This window comes from Lycium ferocissimum, unplaced genomic scaffold (assembly GCF_029784015.1).
Source record: "Lycium ferocissimum isolate CSIRO_LF1 unplaced genomic scaffold, AGI_CSIRO_Lferr_CH_V1 ctg2309, whole genome shotgun sequence".
NCBI classification, from domain to species: Eukaryota; Viridiplantae; Streptophyta; class Magnoliopsida; order Solanales; family Solanaceae; genus Lycium; species Lycium ferocissimum.
Window position 1 is genome coordinate 16826 of NW_026720753.1, and position 21566 is coordinate 38391.

The following is a 21566-nucleotide window of genomic DNA, read 5'->3' on the forward strand; positions in this document are numbered from 1 at the left end:
ATGGCTTGTTTGAACCTTTACTTTTGATTGCGAAACAAATCACAAATTCATTAACACTTCTATTACTCCTGTATTGATTAAAAACAAAAGTTACATTAAGATGGTTAACGGCTCATGCAACTTTCAATCCCAAGAAAAGTTTTTACTCAATCACAATATAATAATATATTCAAAATTCTGTGTACTGATGATATAAATCTTTAAGTTCTATCAACTGATGACATAAATCTCCATTGTATATTTAAGCTTGGCAAAGATGAATATATAACTAGCTATTAATATTTACAATTTACTAATAATGTAAAAACGTTATACTGTAAATTTAAATAACATAAATTCATATCTAAAATCCAAAAATAACGAACCAAAAAGATAACAAAGAAAATAACCATTGCGATCATACGAGTCGAGTAGTCAATAGAGCCATTTGTATCTCTTAATTTAAAGGCCCGTACAAATTCTTTGTGAATCGCTTGCTCTTTCTCTGCGGTGAAATCACGCGTGATATTATCGTATGTCTCATGTATATCCTTACGCGACTTGTTCTTTATCCTCTCAGCAATTTCTTCTGTACAAAGATCATGCAAAGTTCTAATCTCAAGGTAATTTGCAGCCAATGCAATTTCCAAGAGGGATTTAAGGCTAGTGCACACGAATTTCTCATCGTAATTCTTGATTTCTTCTTCGTTTGAACCCAAATCCTCTGCATGTTTCTTGAGTTATTCAACGATTTTGAATAGCGTCTCAGTGTCAACATTGGGAAGTGGATAGATGTTAGTAGCTAAATCATCTTCCACCATGTTTTTGATTGTTTTAGACTCCGTGGCAATGGATTTTCCAAGCTCAAATTCGTCTCCATCAGAAGACTTCAAGATCAAAAACCTCCTCCCTGAGGTTGATGATGATGATGATGATGATGATGCCATGAGAAAATCTTTTTTTTAGCTAGGAGGAAGACGCAGAAGAAAAGAAAAAACTAGGATCAAATAGGTCCGCGCTGGTATTTATAGGAGTTGAGTGGTTTTTAAAACCCAACTTCAAACCTATTTGGCTTTGGTTCTTGATTTTTGAAGTCTACTTGGTTTCTAAAAATAAATAAATAAATAGATTTTGACTTCTACATACTAACTGTGAAAAAGAATTTTGATATTATGAGGTAACATAAAAGATAGAGAACACATAACCGTCACTAAAAGATAAGAATTTTTGCCCCCTTTTTAGTTTTTTTCTTTTATAAAACCAATTCCTAATCCAATTATAATCCCAACACGCTGGAAAACAAACCCGAGCCAAATCCAAATTGTTTAAATGATTAAGACAAAATTTTAATTTAAACCTCATATAATTTTAGGATTTTATAAGATTATAGCAACTTGGAGAAGGAATATTACGGTTGTTCACTTAAATAGGGAAATAAACCACGTTTACAATATAAAAATGTCGTGGTTGAGTAGCTGACTAAAGCAATAGATACTTACCAGCAACCTGTGCAAGGCATTAAGAAAATACAATTAAGATATACAGTAATACATTAAGAAAAAAAACAATACCAGAAACCCCTACAGGTTGCTAAAAAAAAAAAAATATACCAGAACCCCCACAGGTTGCTACCATGATACCCAAAAAAATAGCCAGAAGTTCAAGTCGGAAAGATCGAGTTTCAAAAAGTACGAAATGAGTAGTAAACACATTAGATGTACTAACAATCTTACTACTCGCAATGTTCAAAAAGTCAACTACCCTTTCATTTAATTTAACTTTCGTAGACATCCGTAATACAAAGTTCCCACAACTTCTGGGCACTCAAAATTCTTTTTCCTCCAAGAGGAAACAACAAAATGAATATAGAGAGAGTATAGAAGACTTACTATTGACTGCATCACTAAAGACTAAAGACCAATTGCCAATCTATACAGACTTGCTTACATTGAAAGTGAAAGATATATGATTCATTACCTGTGTACAGAAGCAATATCTGGTAATAGTAGGTTGCCATTCGGAAATCAAACATCTACATGTTCCTCATGACCACGAAACTGGTGGCTACTCTACTTTCTTCAACCACGCACCTTATTGTAGGGATTCCAAAATTTTCAGATGACGCAAAAACTTGACTTTGCCAATGCTACCAAGTATCAAGAGCACCAAAACTTTCATTTTTCTTTCCAATCCTCTGATAACTTCCACCATGATACACAAATTTGAAGTTCTTCTCGCTAGCAGGCCAACTACTCCTATCTTCTCTTCATCTCGACAACAAATTTCTGATGGTATAGTACAGTTTCTCACACAATTTTGTAACTGTGCAGATCAATTGAATAACATCTGTGCACAAGTAGCATGATTGCCTTTGATGATTGAATGGAAAAGCACAGTAGCACATCTTCATTGCAGTGTCGGGAGGTATATTTTCTAAGCTGAAATAGATTTACAGCTTCAAAGAAACCAACGAAATTCCAGATTATCTTTTGACTATCTGAGAGGTACCATTTGCTGGCTGGACTAGTTTACAGCTTCGAAGAAAAGGACCTGTGGTTGCAAATGCCCTCTTTCACACATAACGAGAACATCATCCCAGCCACCAATTACCTGAATATAAAATATCAATAATAACAGAATCTTATTTGAAAGATAACAAGAAAAAATGGAAGAAACAGAATATTACCTTTACGGTTTTGTCATCATACATGATCCAGTGTCCACGATCATGACTGTAGGCAAAACAGTGATAATGCTGTCCATAGTAGCAAACCTGAAAGAAATGTCAAGCGATCAAATTATCCATCTTAGACACATTCCACACCAGAATTAAAGACACTTGTTAGAATGCAAACTGAAGGTGGTTCGACATCCAAAAGTACTACAAAGTGATTCTCATATTCAAACTAGCAACATGAAAGATACCTTTAGCTTAAGCATATGCAGATGAAGATAAATTAAAGAAAAAAAGCAAGCTCAAGCATATTTAGGATTCATAGAGAAAAAATCTGAACAGGGCAACAAAAAGGAAGCTGTATACTTTGAGATACGTTTTTGACCCAAGCTCTGACTGGAAAACAGTAATGTTCTTGACACAACCAAGGAAATACAGAAAAAATGGAACAAAATATACCCGGGCTGATCAAATAGTCGCATTTACTCATCAATCATGAAAATACAGCTTTATGTACAAAAAAGGACACAATAACACAAGTAGTTCTTTCAAAGATGACAGAAAATACTCCTCAATTAGTAGAAATCGTAAAGGAAATATGAACCAGCTTGCACGTAATATTTTAGAAGCAAAAAACAGTTGACATGGTTTTATGTATTAAAGAAACTAGTTGAGGATACAATATAACATAGACAAGGAACGTGTGAGAATTATCAAAATAGGAGCAGGAAATTATCTGAAATATGGATGGGCTTGTATATTCGGTGCCAGACTGCCAGTTACTTTATTATATTTTGTCTTGAGCTAGTTATGGAATTTTAAATACTAAGGCCCCTAGCAATACATAGAGGAAAATGTCAGCAGACAAAAGAATAAGAAACATTTACCACAGAAACTAAGTAATGTTTGTTTTTCGGATCAAGACCACGATAAAGGACACCAATGTCCACTTCAGTAGATAAAGCTGATAATGTCGCTTTTATGTCATCTACATTCTCACATGTATTCTGCCAACCTAAAACTGCAGGGAGGAAAAAACAAGTCACATTGGAAACAAATATGATTCTCTTAAGATTTTTACATCACCCATGGGAACAAAAAAAAAAAAAAAAATAGAGAGAGAAGGGAAAGGGGAACATCAGAAACTGTAGTTACCCGTTGTGAAAATATGTGGTGGAGCAGAGAGAATGTGATGAATATAGTTAAGTTTCTCACATCCACCAACCTCAGGATCGCAAGCCAACTGATGGTTCATCTCAACAAGATTCAGAACCTCATCGAACGAGCTTTCTGGACACATAACCTGAAATGAAAAGAACAAAAACTCAGTAAAATGTGCAAATTGATTCGTCCCCTCCTCAGAATAACGGTAAATCAAATTGCTCATTATCCAAACAATGTCTCTCGTTGAACTTCAAAAGATTAATTTACTGAATGGAAACAAAAGTGAAATTGCCTCAAGGAACAACAAAACATGCCTTCATTGTTCGGAGTGCACTAGCATTAATATTATGAAAGAACGATGTGTACTTCAGATGTCTAGACTCCAATCCACAATTGTAGCAGTTCATCCGTTCAAAAATATCCATCCCGAAAAGAGAATGCACAGTACAAGCACTACTTGAGCAATCCCAAGAGCCCATACAGCTGCTATCAGCAGATTCAGCATCCGAAACACCTAAAGTTGATGTAAATGATCGATGTAGGCAATCGAATATTACACCCAGTACTTCAGAAGCATCATTCATTTGAGCCTGTAAGTCAATATCTCGTTAATTGAATTCAAAGAAGCTGACTCCTAGTAAAATACGAGGCAATCAATGGAGTTCCGTATTTACCTCCTGAAAGAAATTACTATCAGGATAAAGGTTGCTGAGGGCAATTCTCAGAGAAGTAGGAGCTATAGCCTCTCTTCGCATCTCAGCAGAAGCCGTGTTCAAAGCAGTGAATATGTCATATAAAGCACATACCACACATGGATCACCCACATGATCATGTTCTGAGGATGATCTTCTCAAAAATTCATCTCGAAATTGCCTTAGATGCCACAATGACTAAAATGTGGCAAGAAAACAAGATAAATCAGAGAACGCACTTGAAGTTAAAGAAAACTGGAAACAGAAAAAACAAAGTTAACTTTTCTATTATAAAACAAAGCATTAGCACTTGTAACTACTGCTAACCTGTATAATGACATTTAGAAAGCAATTGTATTCTCCAACTTCATTCTTTAGCCCAGTGCCATATACATCCAATTCTTTGACATTTCCAAGACTAATTTCACTATCCGAATCCCCGGTTTCAGAGATCATCCTCTGTGCCCCTGAACTTGCCATCAAGGGAGATCTCTGATGTGCATGGAATGCATCTGACATAAAAAGAGAGAATGAGGACCGAAGTCACTTGAACAATCAGGAGATAGGAAATACTAACGCAGTTAAATCTTCAAGCCAAATGGAAGAACAAACGCTGCATCAGTTCTCAAGCTATAGCACGTCACTTTCCTTCAAAAACCATTAAAGAGGGTCTTTTTTTTTTTTTTTTTTGAAATCGTCTTAAGTTGACAGAAGATGGGAGAAACGTAGATAAGTTGTCTTCTGATCATCAAGCTTAAGCAGCGAACTAGATACAGATAGAGAACAGCCTAGACTACTAGTTCCCAAAAAAATAAAGAACAGCCTAAGTTAATACACATTAAAACTATCTCGGGGCTTAAGTTAATCCACATTAAAACTATCTCGGGGCTTGTTACAAAGATAAATAGACATACCAAGACTTTGGCGTACAGCTCTCTGAAGATCAGCTTGGAACCTTTCTTCATCATCTTCCTCCACATGTAGCTGCCTCAATGTCTTTGTTCCACTATCTCTGGTACCATTATTTTCTGGGGTTGAAATCAAATAGTAGTGAATTTAGTTCACTTCAACAGAAGCCGTGCATAGAACAGTTTGTAATTGAAATTTCATGGAAAAATATTGGCAGAGCACCTATTTACACCCACCAGCTTTTTTAAAAAAATTCTGAAGAGGGTTGCCGGAGAGATCAAAAGGGTAGGATCTCAATTTGGCCCAAAACTGTGTGCAACTCCAAAAGTTATTTTAAAAAGAGACTCCACCGATTTTTTATGTCAAAGGTTCATAGAGTTGGTAGGCTGGGTGTTTGGAGACAGACCCTGGAATCTAAGGATTTCAGGTTGAGCAAGACTAAGACGGAGTATCTGGAATGCAAGTTCAGTGATGTTATGCATGCAGCGGAGGTGGAAGTTAAGATCAATACACAAGTCATACCCAAGAGGGGAAGTTACAAGTATCTTGGGTCTATAATCCAACGAACCGGAAAGATTGACGATGATGTTGCACATCGTATTGGTGCGGGGTGGAGGAAATGGAGGCTCGCGTCCAGGGCACTATGTGATAAGAATGTGTCACCAAGGCTCAAAGGTAAGTTCTACATAGTGGTGGTTAGGCCTACTCTATTGTACGGGGCAGAGTGTTGGCCAGTCAAGAACATACATGTTCAGAAGATGAAGGTGGCGGAGATGAGGATGCTCAGATGGATGTGTGGGTATACTAGGATGGATAGGATTAGGAATGAAGATACACACGACAAGGTGGGAGTGGCCTCCATGGCGGACAAGATGAGGGAAGCGAGACTGAGATGGTTTAGGGATGTGAAGAGGGGTGTGGATGCACCAGTAAGGAGTTGTGACAGGTTGGCTTAGCAGGTTTTAGGAGATGTAGAGGTAGGCCGAAGAAGAACTAGGAGAAAGTGATTAGACAGGACATGGCTCATTTTCGGCTTACTAAGGACATGACTCTGGCCATGGAGACAAATCTGGAAAGTTAAGATACCTCTTCAGGTTCCATGCTTTACATGGCTGCTAGCCAAAGAAGCTGTTTTGACACATGAAAACCTGAGAACGAGAAGGATTATATTAGTTTCAAATTGTTGCTTATGTGGGGAAGCAGCCGAGACAGTAGGGCATCTGTTTTTACATTGCAGAATTACTGATCAGCTATGGAAGATTTTTATCAATCTCAGAGGCATATCTTGGACAATGCCTAGCAAGATTGTTGACACTCTTTCTAGCTGGGAGGAGGCTGGGATTGGGGCAAGGAATAAAAGCTACTGGAGGATCATTCCAGCTTGCATATGGTGGACAATCTGGAAAGAAAGGAACTCCAGATGTTTTGAGGATAGAAGTAGCACTCTACAGAAGATCAAGAAGATCAAGCAAGACTGTATGTTGCTATTTTGTTTTTGGTGTACAAAGAATCCCTCTGTAGATGCAGAATCAATCTTAGAAGTTCTTGACTCATGTTCTTAGTTTTCTTTTTTCTTTTGTAAAGGGGTTTTCAGTACTACCTAAGTACTGGTCTAGATCGGAAGGTTTGGAGGTCGAGGGTCAGGGTAGATAGATAGTAGGTAGCCGAGTGGTGTCGTAATCTTACTAGTATTTTTTTAGTATTCACGTAGTATTGTACATCTTACCCTCCCGAGACCCCACTTGTAGGATTACACTAGACATGTTGTTGTTGTTGTTCATAGAGTTAGTACTAAATTGTGCTCACTTTTTAGCTACAGCATAACATGCCAAATTGAGTATCGTCAAGTAATGCCACAATTACTACATCATTTATCTGAAACCAAGACGCCTTGCTCCTTCAAAGTTTAACCAATGAAGAAATGGAAAGAGATGATTGAGTTCACCAATCACTGTTGCTAATACAACAGAAATTAGCTTGGGCATACATTTGCTTGTTCCAAAGATTCAAATACAGGATGTGGTCCAACTTTAGAAGCGACAGTTTATAAGAGCAAAATCGACCCAAAAATTACCAATCTTAAAAGCCGTCATAACATTTAAACCTAGTAATCTATATTTGATCAAATGAATAAATGAACTCTCTGTTTCAATATTGAAAAGAAATACTTGTGTTTTAAGTCAATAGGTTAACAAAACAACCCTCCTCCTTTCTCCGGGCTTGGGACCGGCTGTGTTATAGAGATGACACTAACTAACACACAGGCGGAGTTATCACATGAATGTCATTCTTCAACAATCCCGAAGCTTTTCCCAAGGTAATACACACTTCCATTGAGCCCACATTCACCTTGCATATTTAACAAACTACTGAACACTAAATGATAAAGAAGCAGTAAGGAATATGAACTATAAAACAGACACTTCCTGAGAACAGTCAATCACGGGTTACATTAAAGTCATCCACCATGTAAGAAATACCCTCCAACATGAAACTGTTCATTTTTTCTACAACCAGGAAATCCCGTCATTTCTGACACAACCAACTTTCCTTTACAAGTAAAAATAACAGCAACTAGCAGAAAATGCAAAAGCATCAACCACCCATTCAAGTTGAAGAAGCAAAATAGAAGTCATCTTCCAGAAAAGCAGAAGCAGCCAGTTACATAAAAGTTAAGCAAACAATTACTCACCACGTGAAGAATCCAGAGCTCTTGATTCACTAATTTCAGGTTTTTCCCTTTCAGAAGAACCAGATTGATAATTCCCCTCACTAAATTTAGACGAATCTTTCTGGCGCCGGCCTTTTCTTCCAGATCGCTTATCAGATATCAATATACCATCCTCTGGAGTTCCTTTGTTTGACGATCCTGAATAAGAGAAACAATGATAGCATATTCAGATGACATCTTCCTAACCCTGTAACCTTTGGTACAGATTATTTGGGAAGCATAAATAATTCCTGTCACAAATCAAGGCAATACCATCTCTTTGTGCCATTCTTTCTGGAAAGTTCTTCGAAAGACCTTCTAAACTGTTGAATAGTACATTGTTCTGCATAAAGGAAAGTCACATGTTACGGCCTTAGTTTTAACTTTTAACAACATGAGAAATCAGAATGACAAACGTTCTAACAGAAAAAAGACAATCAGAGTGTTAACCTTCTCACTACTCTCCCGTTGCTCATTGATTTTCTGATCAATATCACAACCCGTGTCGGGATTCATTTTTTGATATGGGTAAGAGTCAGGATTCCTAACTGCATCCATATTCTCTTGAATTGTTCTTGCAGTTCTCTTATGTTGCTCGGCCAGATGCTTCAGCTTAGCCTCATTCTCAATTCTTCTTTGATACTCTAAAGTTTCTTCAAGCTTCCTTTCCTCGGCTTCAAGCTCAATCATACGTTTGTACTCCTCCACCTCCTGTAGATCCAAGGTATTACCAGTTTGAGGAATTTCACTCTCTTGATCATCACCATCATGAGCAAGTGGAAATGAGCTGCACCAAAACATACACTTGGAAATATTAAAGGACGTAGAGGATTTGCTTAGATGCATAACTAGAGGTTGTGTAAATGGAGAAATAGGCTGCTGGGAACTAGGAAGAGACATACGCATGTTCCATAGTCTCATCGTGAAGCACATGCAATTCATTACCACTGTTAGGCTGCACAAGTAAGAGGAAACAGGTTATACCTCCCCCCAGCAATACACATAAACAACTGCTTCAGAAACAAAAGTCTGACCCACAGCTCAAACCTTTGAATCCTTTGCTTTTCGATACTCTTTGTTCTTTTTCTTGTCCTTTGTCTTTTCATGGGCATTTTTAGACTTCTCATTTCCCCCACTTGAACTCTTCTCGGAATCACGTGCAAGTTCAGCCAGAAAAGCCTCCCTTGCAGCATCAGATTTCTCAGTAGCATCTTTCTCAGCCAGGTCCTCCAAGTGTGCCTAAGGATGAGAAGAAAAAATCGTCCTAATCAAAAGAAGAATGACAAAGGCGAAAAGAGGATAGGAGGAGAAACAGCAGTAAAGATTCTAAGAGCAACATAGGTATTTCACAACAGCAGATACCCGCAGAAATGATTTCAGTAGAGGCACTAAAATCCGCCTGTAATCTTGGGCAGATGCAGGCTCAAGCTTCAATTCCAACTGCTGCATCCCGGTAACCATCCGCATGATTCGTGCATCAATTTTGCTAAGCTGCATCCATGAAATTGTAAGATCAAAAGACAATCAAGCAATGCAGAAAAATCAAAAAGAAAAAGAATGTTAGACTATAGCTGATGCACCAACCTCAATGGAGACATGTTCCTTCTGTCTCTGTATTGCAACTTCCACGCTAGAATCCACCTGATGAAGGTAGTCCTTCAGTCTCCAATCATCCTCTTCGCCAGACTCCAAGTCACAAAATTGAGATGCTCCACCACCGTAAGTTTCGTCAAATCCGAATTGATTTACATTGAGAGATTCTGCTTCCTTCAGAACATTTGATATAGCATCCAACTCAAACCTATTGCTAATAATTGTACCATCGTTGTCACTTTCTATGAGTTCTTCTCGTCGCCTCCTCAAGACGGAATCATAGCTTTGTCGGACAAATTCTACTTCATGTTCTCTTTTTTTACCCTCTTCTAAGCAAAGATCTTCTACCGCCTGCAATGCTTCCTCGTAACTTAGGTGCTCAAATTTTCTCTCACACAAACCCTGGAGGTCGTAATACTCCTTCTCAAGTAATCGGAGAATTTCCATACCTTGTTGACCTTTCTCTTCTCTTGCACGTGTCCATGATGCCAAAGCTTCAACACTTGATGGACCAGCAAATAACCAGGACAGTAGTGCATCTGGGTCAATCAAAACTCCATTTTGATACTGATTACCAGAAAAAATTGCCGCATTTCTATCATTAGAAACTGCATCAAGGCATGCGCTGGGAGAAAGATTGTGCTGCAGGAAATGATGATCAAACAACAAACATGTGCTATCCTCACTGAAAACTATTTTCTCTAGATTGTCGAATCCATGAGATCCATTGTTTGTTTCATCTACAGCACCAATTTTCTCAGGATACCTCCCTAAGCCACAAGAATGAGAAAGTTCTTGCAAGTATTTTAGTACCTTTTTCAGTTCTTCAGGACCCAAGAAGCATATGCACAGAGGGCTTTGATCAATATTGTAGTTAAGAAGTTGAGAGCCAAAAGGAAGACCCTGAAGCTCTTCCACAGCAAAATGCATAACCTTGCTGAGGTGAGTTGCAGCAAGATATTTATTTTTAATAAGAGCCTCAAACACAGCACGGATTCTTTCAAGAAGCTTTGCTCGCTCAGGGTCATCAGACAGTGGCAAGCCTTCCGGAAGTAAACAGATCTTTGAAGCGCCATCTTCATCACAATCCATAAAGTCAATATCTGAGATCTTATCATTTTTTCTGCTCTCAACCATATTTCCATTGGGTCTATCCCCTACTTTCTTCCTTCTAGGGGACGAGTCCCATTCGTCTTCATGGCAGAACGCCTCCAAATAGCCATCCTTAGGCCCTTCTCCATCATCTCTTCCATAGGAGTCATCTAGAAAACCATGGCCTTGAGATCTTGATTGCTTATCAAGCATTTTCGCTGCTGCGTTAACATCTAATGGTTTCCAAGAACAGTTCAGAAGCATCTCAGCCCACTCATTCGCAACATTTTGAGGCAAAACTGACTGCATTTTAGGCAGCAAAGCTCCCATGTGATCATGCACAGCATGACGAATGTGTGATTGAGAATCAGCAAATTTTTCATTGCATCGGCAACATGTCCAAAACTTCCATGTTTTATGGGTTTTGGCAAATGGAAGAGCATCAGATAATACTTCAATAGCCGAACGATCCTTAGAAACACCAAAATGTGCCTCAAGATCTGAAATTCTAATTCTAAGCAATTCTTTCTTCGCATCCAAACTTACAGAATTCCAATATGACTGCACCCAATTCCTTCTCTCCGTGGAAGAAGCATTCTTCTTTGCATTTCCACTCTTTCTCCTATCACCTGCTCTCTGACCCGATCCTGCTGTTGAATCCAAACCTTTATCTCCATCATTCTCTGATTTGACAGTTTCTGACTTCTGCTGCAACAGCCTAGCAGCAGCTACCCGAACCTCAATCTCCTTTCTCCTCTCTTCAGGTGTCTTAGTCGCCTTCTTAATTTCATTCGGCCTTCTTCCCTGAACCAACCTCAATTCCATTGGGTCCTCAGACACCCTCCTAATAGGAATCAACCTGAATTTCTCCTCCCCAGTACCTATATTCTTCATCCAAGTAGAAATGGAAGCAAAATTCGACTTCTGAATCAAGTTGTGAAGCTCGCCGTGTATATGAGATATCCGAGCTTCAGGCGACGAGATCTTCTGTTGACTCTCCTCCTGTAAGCTCTCTTTCGCAGGATCAATCGGGTTCTCAATCGCCAACGCTCTCTCACACTCCTGCACAACCTCCTCATACTCCTTCCCGTCATTCGCCGCCTCATACAACAAATTCGCGTAAAAATGCGCAAACTCAACCGAGTACGGAGACAACGACACCGCTTTCCTAGCACTCTCGATCGCGTTCCTCAAATGCCTCTGCTTCGCGTTAGGATCATCAATAATCGACGCAACCTTCACACAAACCGTCCCCTGGACTCTGTGAATCAACGCCGAATAAGGCGAAATCTCATGCTTACTACTCAAGTCCTTCATTAACCTTAACGCTTTCGTATGGTTACCGCGCCTTAACGACGTTAAAGCACGCTCACATTCAAGCTTAATTGAAGCATAATTACCGTTCTCACAATTATTAATTAGTGCCAGGTCATCGTTTCTAGTCAACGATCCGTTAGTAATTGAAGGAATCATTGACACGTCAGCATAAAGCTGAGACGGAGGTGACACGTCATCGGAGGGTGAAGTTAAGGGTTTGGAGCGAGGAGCGACAGTTCGCTTCTTATGCCCCATTAAATTAACCCTACTTCGATTTAATCGAAGGCATAAACAACCTTAAATACGTACAATATACATAGCAATTGTACAGATTAAATATATATAGAGAGAGAAACTTACCGATGAAAACAGTATAGTCGGAATCGGATATACAAATCGATCGGAGATAAAGAGACTGTTTATAGATAGATATATATTATATGTATGTATAGGTGAGTATGTATGGATAGTGTCAGTCTTGGTGGGGGTGGGGGGAGGGGGGTAGGTGGGAGGGCGATGTTTTTGTGGGAAGATAGGTACTGTACTGAGCTGTGGAGTTTTTTTTGGGGGAGAGAAAGTGGAAAAGGGTGAAAAAGGAGATATGAATTATGGAGATTAATTAACGTGAGGGTGGGGCAATTTTCAGGACAGTGTTTTTTTTTTTTTCTTTTTTTTCTTTTGGAGTTTAGTAGGAGTAATTACTAATTACTATCCTTCCTTTTCTTTGTCGTGATGAAATTATTGTTTTAAGATTTTGTTACCTTTAATGCTAATGATTTTTCACTTTTATTGGAATGTAATAGTACCACCTTTTATGTATAGCATGTATAGCATAATTCTTTAAAAATTCAAGGAATATGTATAAATTATTAATTTAAACAAAATTAACTTAAACGAATTAGAATCCCGAACCCACAATTATAGGCGATGTATAACATTACGTACAAACATGTTAAAACTGTGTAATTATAGGCTTTTCGAACGGGCCTTAAAAAAATTAATTAAAGAATAATTTATCAATATTATTCTTTTATTTTTTTCCCAAACTTTTCTTAAAACAAGAGATAGTCAGGCCCTAAGAAAGTTAATTAAAGACATTAACTAAAGGATAACGAGAAGGGTGATTTTGAAAAAAAGCAGAAGAAAGTCTAAGAATAATTGAAGTTGTGTATTGATGGGGTATATAATTTACAATAATGATGTAGAAATTCTGGCAAATTGATCTTTTTGATGTAATCAATTAATGTTAATTATAAGGAATAACATTGTAATTTATTTTTATAAATATTACAAATAGTTTATATTGTTGATTTATAAAACTTGAATTAAAATTCCTTAAAAGAGTGGCTTGGTTGTCGAAAAATTGAAATGACGAGTTAGAGAACTAAAATTGAAATTGCAACAAAGACGACGCCGGAAGAATTATCATATTGGTGCAAGTCTTGAGGGATAAATAGCAATTAGTATCAAGTAAACAAGTGGAAAATAGCACAAAATCAGTTCAAATATTACCATTATAAAAATAAAAATAAAATAAAAAATCATATCCAACGGAAAAGGTAGCTATAGCAAATTGAGTTCAAGAAACGTACCTTGGTTCTCGATTGGATCAAGCTTATAAGTCGCTTATAAGTCGCTTTTAAACTTTTTAGTGTTTAGTTTGGCCAAACTTTAAAGTCATTTTGCGTTTAAAATAAGCTCAAAAAAATAATCGACCCATTTAACTTAGTTTATCTAAAGTGTTCTTATAAGTCAAAAAACGCTTATAAGCCAAAAACAATAAGTTGGACTACCCCAACTTATTTTTCCAAACTTATACTGTTATTCTTCATAGCTTTTTGCTTATAAGCTAATCCAATCGCTCTTGGTTGATGGGACTATAATGTGTTTGATGGGCTTATTTAAGCGCTTATAAGCAATATTGCACCTTTATAAGTTTTTGGGCCAATTATTTTTTATAGCTTTATTTTAAGATAAAATGACTTTAAGGTATCATTAATAGCAACACTCAAAAATAAATTTTTATAAGCAACTTATAATAATCCAAGCTTTAACTCTGCACAATTCCGTTTAAGTCTGAACTTTCTGTACTCGTCCAATAATGTAGCCACTTCCCTAAATTGTGTAAAATGTTATGCATCATCACTTAAAGGAGCCGTTTGGACATGGTTTAAAACTATGGTTTCAAATCATGTTTGGACATGTAATTTAGATATCTTAAGTTGTATCTTCTCTTATAGACATAAAAACCCCACAAATTGTGAAAACTAGCAAAACATTCCTAATTATTATACAATCTTACCAAATGAGCAAGTCTTAGTTCATAACAAAGTTAATATGCTACTAGAGTGCCTTTCTAAAAAATACAATATCAATTGATCAAACTTTTGTTCAATAAAAACGAAAATTTAACATGAATAGTAATGAGGTTGGTAGACACAAATAAAGGTAGACATAAATAAAGGTTGGTAGACATAAATAAAGGTTGATGGAAGTTAATGAGGTTGGTGAATGGTTGGTGGGAGTAATTATCAAAAATATCTATCAACTTATTGGTCTCTTTTTACAAAATATAAACTTATGGGTCAAATTTTATATTTAAAATTTTTGAAATCATGGTTTGAAACCCCAAATTATGCCTTTTTGGATGATTTAGGGTTTCAAACCATGAGATGAAATGCATGTCCAAACGCTGATTTCATATCATAGTTTCAAGCTATGGTTTCAAACCGCATGTCCAAGTGCCTCAAATATACAAATTATACTGAGAAGATAGTATTACTACTTCGTTTTTTTTTTAACTTTTACATAAAAGTAACTTGATTTGTTTTCATTTTCCAGAGTAAACAGTAAAGTGTGTTGTCCATTCCCTTTCGGCTAAAGCCATGGGACAGAAATGGACAAAATGTTTAACATCTGCAATGAACATATAGAAATTGTAGAGAAGAAATTGAAGTTCGAGTTATATAAGAAATATTATCATTTTTTACTGAAATTAACTCGTTCTGAAGGATAGAAGCAAAGTCATAATATAAAACAATATGAATTATTTTCATATTACTTTTAGTATATGATATATTTTTGACAAAGAACACATAACGAAACCTAGAAAATTTTATATGTCTTCAACTAAGATGATAACAACCTGAAATATTTGCTAGCTAAAAGGTGAAAACGTATGTTAGCCTCAGTCTTTGTCAAAAGAATTTCTCACCCTTGATTTCCCTTTTCATGTTTTGGCTCATGGTCCAACCAATACAAATTTGCAACAACCTCTTGAGATTTTGAATTATGAAACTTTTACTCTTTTTAATTTAAGAAACCAAATTTAGCAAATAGATACCAGCTTATAATGAAAATTTCCACATAGAAAATTGAAACCTTTCCATGGTGTGTGTTTCTAAAATAGATTAAATTTTTTCTTGTTCATAAATTATATATGGTCTAAACAAATATACGAGGACAACCTTATGAAACTTTTACTCTTTTTAATTTAAGAAAGCAAATTTAGCAAATAGATACCAGCTTATAATGAAAATTTCCACATAGAAAATTGAAACCTTTCCATGGTGTGTGTTTCTAAAATAGATTAAATTTTTTCTTGTTCATAAATTATATATGGTCTAAACAAATATACGAGAACAACCTTCTTTTGAAACTCGTCACTCTTGCCCCAAATAGTCTGTATTGGTTCACAATCACAATTAAACCAAATCTTTCTTTTACCTGATGTTCAGTATTCGCTTTGAGATAATGATTAATTCGGATTCACGTCAGGTAAAGCTCGATGAATAGCTCTCTAGCAGGATTTTTCCATTCTCAAAACTCGAATTCGAGACATTTGATTAAGGATGGATGGATCCTTCTTTATTTTCCACTCGATGGGTGAGACCATTTTATTAAAGAAGGATAATGTGCTCTCATAGTTCGAGACATTTGATTAAGGATGGATGGATCCTTTTTTATTTTCCACTCGGTGGGGGATACCATTTTATTAAAGGAGATAGGATTATGTGACTCGTAATTCTTGCTAAGTTTTCTTCTTCTTTTTTTCTTAATCAAACTGTATTTTTTTTTCTAAATTTACTGGAGGAGGTCACTCTACGTTCTCTCCTAATTCTTAAGAAATATGCTTATGCGTAGATCGAGGTATCTTTTTCTTTTCTTTTTACTAATCAAGCTATATGTTTTGATATGTAATTTAATTAATCCGAAATTTCACTTACTTAGCGATTGGGTATAACCAAAGGCAAGAAATACAACCAATGTCATACTTGCATTACTCTCCTGGGTGCACTTTTCATTGTTCGCTTTTGTTCTAATTTCGTCCTTTACAATATTGTTTCCTATAATTGGAGTGAACTAATTTTTTAAAATTCACATACCAACCACAAATGTTATATAATTAAACCAAATGATAAATCAAGTCCTTGGTCTTGTCACATACTTAGAGTGTGATTAATATTTTACACCTAAATGATTGAGCTAACTTGTACAATAAATCTGGAAAATGGTATAGGTGTCCGACAAGGTGATGACAATTTGAAATATTTGTTTTGCTAAAAAGTGAAAAAGTTTATTTTCTTTTGCTTTTGTCTGACCTTTTTCCTCTCCATTTGGCTTCACTTTCTCATATTTAGCCTCATTGGTCCGAACAATAAAATATTTGCAACAATAGTGTAAGATTTCGAAATATGATGACTTTATGTTTCAATTTAAGACATAAAATTGAGATTGTTATATAGCTTATAATGAAAATTTTCCATTTATAAAAATTATAAAATTTTGTAATTTTCAAGACATATTAAGATACGTGATCGTACCTGATAAAAAGTCTACATTTTTGTTGAATTCTCTATGCCAATCAATCTTGGATCCATCCATTTGAAGAGATTGTGTCTCGTGCTCTTCTTGTAATGAATTTTATCATTTTTCTAGTTGAGCAGAATTTTTTAATTTGTATTTTTGGCCTTCACAATTTAATTATCCCAAATTTCACTTAAAGATTCGGTAATTCCAAAGGCATAAAATACAACAAAGGTCGTACTTGCATTACTCTTTTTGGGTGCACTTCATTGTTTACTTTTGTTCTATTTCATCCTCTGCAATCATGTTTCCTATAAGTAGCACTATAATGAACTATAGTACCAAGAAAACTTAAGAGCGAATTAATAGTCCTTGGATGTGAGTTAGTTGATATTTGAAGAGAGAAAAAAGTAGAACTTGAAGTTAACTAGAAAAATGATATATGGAAGTTAATGTCGTGTTTGGACATGAAAATATAATTGAAGTTTTATGAGAAAATATTAAAATACTTAAAAAAAATCCTGAAACCTATTTCTCAAACTTTAAAATTCATATTTCAAGTCTGACATTAAAATAATGAGACAATTTGAGAAACAAACACTTATGTGAAATCATCTCTAAATCTATGTTTTTTCAAATTTCTTAAAAAATATGCATGGACAATCGGGTCCTTAATATTTTAAATTGGCTTAATACATGCACAATTCCTAAAACTTGTCAGTAAAACCCTTTTTGCAGCAGATGCAAAACTCCAATAAATTCTATGCTTCTACGTTTGTTCCATAATAAATAATCAAGTCCTCAGCAAAAGAAATTTCTACATGAGCATCTCGTCTTACCAGTACTAACTAGACCCCTACTCAATAGCTTATGATATAGACAGAAAGATCTATACATTTATAAAGAACATTCAAAGAGAAGCAGCCAATCAATTAACACAAAGATACCATAAACTGCTCAGAGAGGAGAAAACAAGCGACTCCCAAGAGCAAAATTGGGGTTCCCTATGCTTCTCCATGCTCAATAAGATGTGGCTACCTTGTTATTCTTTACTCCTAATCCACGAGGTTCTAAGACAGAGTTAAACCCCAATTAAAACTGTTTGTACTAATGTCTAGTTAAAAGCAACAATCTTTCTCCTTCTATTTACTGCTTTTACCCATTTATTCCGAGTACCTTAATATGATAATTTAATCAAAACCAGCCTATTCTAAGCAGCTTTCCCCTCTCCTTTACTAGGTTCTAAGACAAAGTTTAACCCAGTTAAGAACTCAAAGATCCATGAACCCATTTCATTCCAAATCATGAACTCAAAGAGAACAAACCATAATTTCTACTCAAATTTTGACATGTTAAGCTCAGTAATGTCCACATTCATAACGTTTACTAAAACCTTACTGCATATGGTACACGGGTATGGTAATTGGCTTCACAATACAACAACTCATCATAAACAGTAACAGAAGATGAAGATAAAAGTCATGGAACTGAAAATTCATATAATTTTGGGTGATGTGGTATCATCAAGAAAATATATATATATCAGAGTCACATAAATAACAAGGCCGATCAAGAATACAACTGATATGCAGAGTGAAATGCATTTAGATAAAAAATGAACCATCATAATTGAAGCACCACAATTCACGATTTGTAATGGAATGGGTTCGTGGTTTTTTTTTTTATATGGTTTGTAATGACCTGGGTTTGTATGTTTTTTTTTTTATACGGTGGAATGGAGATTTAATTGGGGCGGGTCGGGTTTTATTTGTTGGATCGGGTTAGATGGAGAGATTAATTAGTTTAAGTTAATTAAATTGTCAACCAATCAAAAGGTGCCACGTAATAAATGAAATGAGTCCGTTAAAAATAAGAGTATTCTAGGCCCCAAAGATTAACGTCAGGGGTATTTTAGGGCCCAAAGGTTAACGTCAAAGGTATTTTAGGCCCCAAAGGTGGATAGATGGTATTTTTGCACCAAATTCAATAGTTCAAGGGTATTTTAGGTCCTTTTCCGTTTAAAATATCATGTACCAACCCCAAAACTAAATAAACCAAGTCAAAAGATTCATCTAATCCCTCTTGTCACGTACTTGTAGTATAAGTAGCATCGACACCTAAACGATTGATCTAAGCCAAACGTAGAGTATAATATATGGTTTGGTTGAATTCAGTATTGTTTGCTTAAATTTCATATATATGTCAAGAAATTCATTAAATGTTTATAAATATCATATTTAAAACTCAGTTATTAATCCTTAAAGTTGTCTTAAAATCTCAAACCCATAAAGTTCAAACCATGAATACACCTTTGTCTAACTTGTATAATTAATCAAAAAGTTTTGTTTTTATTAAAATAGACCAATTGAGAAAGATAAAGACTCTAGTTTAGCCGGTTCTAGTAAAAAATAAAACAGTAGAAGCAAAATTCAATTATCGAAATAAGAAATAGAAAACAAGAATAAGTCGTCAGTTTTCACCGTGCTATTTAAGTTATATCCAATTTTTTTCAGAATATTTAATTTATAGCCTGTATTGATAAACTTCATGCAAGCTTTTCGCTCCTACTCCTCTTCCTACTTCTTAATATATATATAGATGTGGAGTAACAACTTAAATATTCCGGGAGAAAGAGGTAACATATCTTCTTAATTAGTTTTCCATTCTTTCGTTTCTTCTCTAGCTCTTATTCTTCAACTATTACATCATAGTTTTTCGATTTTGAAACTTGAAATTTTTGTTTGAGATGAAAATTTGAGGTTGATGGTTGATTATTGTTAAAATAGTTGGAGTAGTTACTATTTGTACTGAATTGATGGGGAATAACGTGCAACGTACGTTCGTAGAGACTAATTAACTCTAAAAATCTCAGTTGATCAATGCACGTATAAGCCTTCACAGCCTTCTGAAGCAACTCAGCTTAAGGCCATTTCCATGTCACATCAGTATAAATATCCGAAGTTCTCGAAATTTCAGACTTGCTAGGGTGAAGTTAATCTTCAAGTGGCTAAACTTACAAAAAATCATAAGTTTCGGCTATGTTGTAAATACGAATTCTAAAATCGGCTATATGTGCAATTGCCCCAGGTGGGTCACCACTATAACCCATTTTCCATAACATCGGGCCCTCAAAGACGCAATGCTTAAATTAAGGAAAAACGGTCAAATATATACCCCTCTGCTTTATTTATTGGTGATCGCGTTTTTCGTAAATTTAAGAAATATTTTCTATGTTAATTAAGAAGAAGAATATAATCTTAGTGTTATGTATTGTTTAATTTTAGCTTTACTTATTTTTCTTAATTTTTAAGCACAAATTTGCAGCATATATTTTTCTTTTTGAAACTAAAAAAATAAAAACTATTTTCTCTCATCACGTTGAATGTTTTTCTGTTGCAAATAATTTATCAGTTTTAATCATCGTTTCATTTTTGTAGAATCAATATATATATATTTATTTATTTATTTAGGGTCGGGTTGGGTCTAACTTATGAGACATGAGTAATTTTAGTTAAATGAATAATTTTGGCTAATTTGAGAATTTTTATCAATTTAAAAATATATGCGTATATTTTGACTAACAGAATGTAAAGTTAGTTAATAAACTAAAGTAGAGGATTATGTTGGACTCTTTTCCCTTGAATTAATCTTAGCAAAACTAGCCAACGCACTACCTGAAATTCCATCTCTCTTTGTTGAGATAATAGTCAAAATACCCCCCAACGTTTGACCAAAATGCCAACTACACACCGAACCTTTGCGGGGGTCCTATTACCCCCCTGGACAAATTTTTTCGGTAGCAAAATGGCCCTTTTTTGCTGATGTGGAGAGCGTGAATACACCGCCCTTGGTGGCGCGTGACGGCCTTTAAAAATGCATCGACTTGTTTTGGACGCCAACTAAGCCGCCACATATGATGCCAAGTAGATAAAATTTGAACTCCCTCCATTTTTAGGCTACTTCATCTTCATCTTCACCCTATTTAATATCCATCCCCATTTTTTGTTGTCAAAATAATATCCATTATAAACGAAAATCTCAACCGAAGAAAATCCACATATGATTCCGAACAACTTGTTAAAGAACAACTTTCCACCATAAACGAAAATCAAGAAAAAAATGAAAAAATCAAGAAAGAAAAAGGAAAATACTGAAAAAAAATAAGGATGAAAAATCTAATCTTGTTAAAGAAAATCGATTGGAAGTTGCTTGTTTGGAGTTGCTACTTGTTGCTTGGTTCGGGTTACGGGTTCGAACCCCGCTCGTGCATAAAATAAAAAAATAATTTCGCAAGGAAAGATCGGGGGAGTGTATGCGGATCAAAGATACAATCTTTAAGAAAAGTTAAAGTTATGCGGATCCCAAGATAACTAAAAATACTCCTCAAGGCAAAGTCCACGGAGGGGGCATACAAAATTTAAAATATTTCAATAAAAAAAAACAAACTTTTTGGTAGTTTTTGTAGTTTTCCGATTAACCTTACTTGGTGGGTGATGGCCTTGGATTTGCTGCCAAGACTCACACTTAAATTGCACATGCGTGTGCATTTCGATTCTTATTTAGCCGATTAAAACTCAACTCGTTCGACCGTATGTGTATTTCAGTTTTGTTCTCATCTTTGTTTAGCTTA

General features: G+C 35.6%; 1 protein-coding gene and 1 pseudogene across 1 annotated transcript; both read right to left on the reverse strand.

Moving 5' to 3' along the window:
• Positions 1-144: 144 nt before the first annotated feature.
• LOC132043336 (SKP1-like protein 11) lies at positions 145-1584 on the reverse strand (annotated as a pseudogene).
• Positions 1585-1723: 139 nt separating this feature from the next.
• On the reverse strand, positions 1724-12626 carry LOC132043335 (uncharacterized). Its single transcript, XM_059433839.1, has 15 exons — positions 9713-12626; positions 9491-9619; positions 9176-9367; positions 9031-9083; positions 8579-8915; positions 8402-8471; positions 8111-8287; positions 5424-5537; positions 4837-5021; positions 4492-4707; positions 4132-4407; positions 3809-3956; positions 3541-3674; positions 2666-2752; positions 1724-2589 (listed from the first exon to the last, which is right to left on the reverse strand). Exons 1-15 carry the CDS (start codon positions 12383-12385, stop codon positions 2503-2505), a joined length of 4878 nt encoding a protein of 1625 aa, XP_059289822.1. The 5' UTR covers positions 12386-12626; the 3' UTR covers positions 1724-2502.
• Positions 12627-21566: the final 8940 nt, after the last annotated feature.

Coding starts and splice junctions, on each gene's coding strand:
- LOC132043335 (XM_059433839.1), bottom strand. CDS start 12,385: ATGGGGCATAAGAAGCGAACTGTCGCTCCTCGCTCCAAACCCTTAACT. Junction 5,538..8,110: donor AGCTCTGGATTCTTCACGTG/GTGAGTAATTGT, acceptor TTTCAACCCCAG/AAAATAATGGTACCAGAGAT. Junction 4,408..4,491: donor ATAGTAATTTCTTTCAGGAG/GTAAATACGGAA, acceptor ATTGACTTACAG/GCTCAAATGAATGATGCTTC.